Source organism: Malus domestica, chromosome 03 (genome assembly GCF_042453785.1).
Source record: "Malus domestica chromosome 03, GDT2T_hap1".
NCBI lineage: Eukaryota > Viridiplantae > Streptophyta > Magnoliopsida > Rosales > Rosaceae > Malus > Malus domestica.
Window position 1 is genome coordinate 7,687,699 of NC_091663.1, and position 3,899 is coordinate 7,691,597.

General features: G+C 36.2%; 1 protein-coding gene across 2 annotated transcripts; it reads left to right on the plus strand.

The window, feature by feature from the left end:
• The first annotated feature begins 493 nt into the window (after positions 1–493).
• LOC114823910 ((R)-mandelonitrile lyase 3-like) lies at positions 494–3,502 on the plus strand. Of its 2 annotated transcripts, none has more exons than XM_070818890.1 (5): positions 494–699; positions 953–1,089; positions 1,212–1,871; positions 2,297–3,140; positions 3,310–3,502. In XM_070818890.1, the coding sequence occupies exons 2-5, from the start codon at positions 987–989 to the stop codon at positions 3,347–3,349; spliced, it is 1,647 nt and encodes a 548-aa protein (XP_070674991.1). In that variant the 5' UTR covers positions 494–699; positions 953–986; the 3' UTR covers positions 3,350–3,502. The 2 variants fall into 2 exon arrangements, with proteins under 2 accessions (XP_070674991.1, XP_070674992.1); XM_070818891.1 differs by having other exon boundaries at positions 559–699; positions 2,306–3,140.
• The last annotated feature ends 397 nt before the right edge of the window (positions 3,503–3,899 follow it).

Sequence of the window (3,899 nt, forward strand, 5' to 3'; positions counted from 1 at the left end):
TTGATAAGATAACACGCTAAACATTTTATCTACGGTACCTCCTCGTGTATATAGCCCTAGAAACTCTAGGAGACTAAAAAGGAATACAATTAAACAAGTAACAAATAAATAAAAAACAACAATCTCTTCGAAACGTCAACACCTTATAGCAATGAGTTTGATTTGCATCGTCGGTCTATTTAAAACAACATGTAATGATTCCGAATCAAACACTGAAACTTAAATTAATCTATAAAGCTTTATTCTTGCTGCTCGATTTGCGCCTTTCGACTTGATTTTCAGTCTGTTCTGCAATCCAATTTATATCAGTCCCTCCCATATAGAGGAGCCCTCTCCTACAGTTGTGAGACAATTATTTAGTTGACCAAACTCATTATAACACATGTGTAACTTCTCCACTATTATAAAACGTGTATCCTGGTCAGTATTTAATCGCCGCCCCCTTCCATGTCTTACATAACGGTATATTTCAGCTTTACCTTTGTTAAAAACCAACCAATTCGGACTCATAAGAACTGAAGAAATAAAATTCGTACAACGACAGATGCCTAGCTAAAATTTGGCACCAACCATATTTTCAGGTCCTACCGGGCATCTATATAAGAAGGAATCGGAGTCCTTCCATATCAAGATCTATCCATTGTGATTAAGGAGTTATTGGAAATAGCTTCAAAACCAAGGGCAATATTTTGGTCTGAGGTAAATCTTGTCTCTTGTTTATGATATGATATATGTGCATGCTTTAAAATAACTTATCGTTAACGATGAGTCATCTATGAGCATTGTGAAATGTTCTCAACTAAATCATGGCCATGATTTCATTACTTGTTCTCCAAATTTCAATTTTTTTTTTTATAATAACCAGATATTATCAATAAGCATGTTATTATTTCTACATGAAAAAACCTGGCATGAAACTAACCATTTTTTTGTATATATATTTTATTTTCAGGATAGAAAGACGTATATCTAGCTTCGAAAACAATATGGAGAAATCAACAACTGCTGCTATATTATTGCTCTTGTACATTTTTGGGTTATGCCCTCAACCAGGGGTTCCCTCATTCGCCAATCCATCTGATGACCTTGGTAAATATAGTTTGAAAGTCCCATTGGTTTTTCAAAGTAACTTACATGACAAATAAATTTAATAAAAAACAGTTCTCCTTATATAAACTTTTTTCCTCATCTCTTTTGTTCATATAATGCAGATTTTAGCTACTTGAAATTTGTACGTAACGCAACTGATCTACCATTACAAGAAGAATATGACTACATTGTTGTGGGAGGGGGCACGGCAGGGTGCCCGTTGGCAACAACTTTATCTGCAAACTACTCCGTGCTCCTTCTAGAAAGGGGCAATATTCCATCAGCATATCCAAATGTGTTGCTTGCCAATGGGACTTTTGCAAATTTCATGCAAGAAGATGACGGTAAGACGCCGGCCCAGAGGTTCACATCAGAAGATGGTGTAGCTAATTTAAGAGGACGGGTCCTAGGCCGGGGGAGTATGATCAATGTTGCTTTATACTCAAGAGCCGACGGTGAATTCTACGAGAAATCAGGAATTAAATTGGACATGAACTTAGTCAATAATTCATATGAATGGGTTGAAAACACTGTAGCATTCCGTCCGAATTTATCACACTGGCAATCTGTTGTGAAAGATGCGATGGTAGAAGCTGGCGTTCGTCCAGACAATGGACTGACTGTGGATCACATTCTGGGAAGTAAAGTCACGGCTACGCTCTTTGACGATCGTGGAAAAAGACATGGAGCTGTGGAACACCTAAATAAAGGACATCCAAAAAACCTGAGAGTTGCAATTCTTGCCACAGTAGAGAGGATCATTTTCTCTTCCAAAGCATCAGGTATCCAAACACATTTGATATATACAATTAAAGGTCATTTAAATTTGAAGAAAGTTGAGGTTCAACCATAAAACTAATTGACTATACGGGGAGTAGCTCATTCCATCAATATATATAGGATTCATTATCAACAAAATTTCCATAGAACAGAAATTGAATCTATCATGGCATTAAAAAGAAAGAATCTTTGATATATTTGAAGGATTTGAATCGATTCTGTTTACTTGTAAATTAAATATATGTTCAATTCTAATAAGGGTGTGATATCTACACACCTTTTTTTACTTCTCTCACACATTTTTTGTTTTCGGCCGTCGGATCGGATGAATTAAAAAAGATCAACGAACATAAATTAACAAGAGGTGTGTGAGAAGTAAAAAGGGGTGTGTGGATAACACATCCCTTCTAATATAGATTTTATGTAGGTTTGTCAGCTAAAGGAATCATATACAGTGATTCTAACGGGAGGTCTCATCGGGCATTGATACGTGGTAAGGGTGAGGTTATCTTGAGTGCAGGTGCACTTGGAAGTCCTCAACTTCTACTACTTAGTGGTGTTGGCCCAAAATCTTACCTTTCATCTCTTAAAATCCCAGTTGTTCACCCACAACCTTACATCGGGCAGTTTATGCGTGATAATCCTCGTAATTACGTTACCATTTTGCCCCCGTTTCAAATAGAACTTTCTACTACACAGGTTGTTGGTATCTCAAGTGATTATTACATAGAGACTAACTCCGGCTTGCCATATTCTACTCAGATCTTTAGTCTTTTCCCTAGTCCAACCATTCCCAATACCATAAATTCAAGTTTCGGGCAAATTTCTGTCAAATCTCCAGGACCCTTTTCCTATGGTTCTCTTAAACTGCAATCATCCTATGATGTCAAAGTTGCTCCAAATGTCAAATTCAACTACTTTGCACAGGAGGCAGACCTTTCTCGTTGTGTTAGTGCCGTGAGGAAAATGGGTGATTTATTAAAAACAAACTCATTGAAACCGTATAAGGCTCGAGATTTGCCAGGTCTAGACGGTTTCAACCTTTTTGGACCGCCTTTACCAATGAACCAGTCAGATGATGCATCCCTTAAAACCTTTTGTCGAGATACAGTAGCCACATTTTGGCACTACCATGGAGGATGCGTGGTCGGAAAGGTAGTTGATGAAGATTTGCGGGTCATGGGGATCAAGGCATTACGTGTTGTTGATGGATCTGTATTCAATTTATCACCAGGGACCAATCCTCAAGCCACGCTTATGATGTTGGGCAGGTATGCATGTTACACATGTACATTTAAGTACACAACCACAAGAAATTACCTGTACATAATACAACTACTTAGTAAATATTTAACTAAGTCCTTAAATTGCTTTTTTTATTTATTTGTGTAAGAATATACAGTTGTTCTTTTCCCACACCAAATTTTGTTCTTTGGGCAGGTATGTTGGCGTTCAAATGCTGGAAGAAAGATCAGAGTGACACGTTTCTTCGAGATTATATTCAATTTGTCATGCAATGGATTGAAGATTATTCAACAACCTTTAGTGTTATGGTGTTTTTACTTAAGATAAACTTAGTTAATAAAAGTGACCACCCAACAAAAAACCTGAATCAAGGTTTAGGGTTTTCCAAGCATTGGTATTGTTTAACAAAAAACCAGTTCACAATCACTTTACATTCAAATATTTTCACAACTCATAACATAATACCAATCCAATTTAAGATTTATCCAGAACTTGAGTCAAATGCTCATATTCTAGTAAATTCCTTCACGTTCAAATAATCCAATGCATTTCATAAGGATTGACAATATAGACAGTGCACATAAATAAAATTTATAAAATAATGCAATATCAATGAAATTCATAATCCACATTAACGGAATTTCATAATCACCATGGTAATTGCATCACAATCACAATGTAAATCATATATGCATCACACACATATATATCACATGCATGCCACTTTATTCACAAAAATTGTGAAATCATGCAACCATAATGCATATCATCATTCACACCAACAA

What these genes read in the sequence shown, in the direction of transcription:
- LOC114823910 (XM_070818890.1), top strand. Translation starts at nt 987, where the DNA reads ATGGAGAAATCAACAACTGCTGCTATATTATTGCTCTTGTACATTTTT. An exon ending in TTTCTCTTCCAAAGCATCAG is followed by an intron (nt 1,872 to 2,296) that starts GTATCCAAACAC and finishes GATTTTATGTAG; the next exon opens with GTTTGTCAGCTAAAGGAATC. An exon ending in ACGCTTATGATGTTGGGCAG is followed by an intron (nt 3,141 to 3,309) that starts GTATGCATGTTA and finishes TTCTTTGGGCAG; the next exon opens with GTATGTTGGCGTTCAAATGC.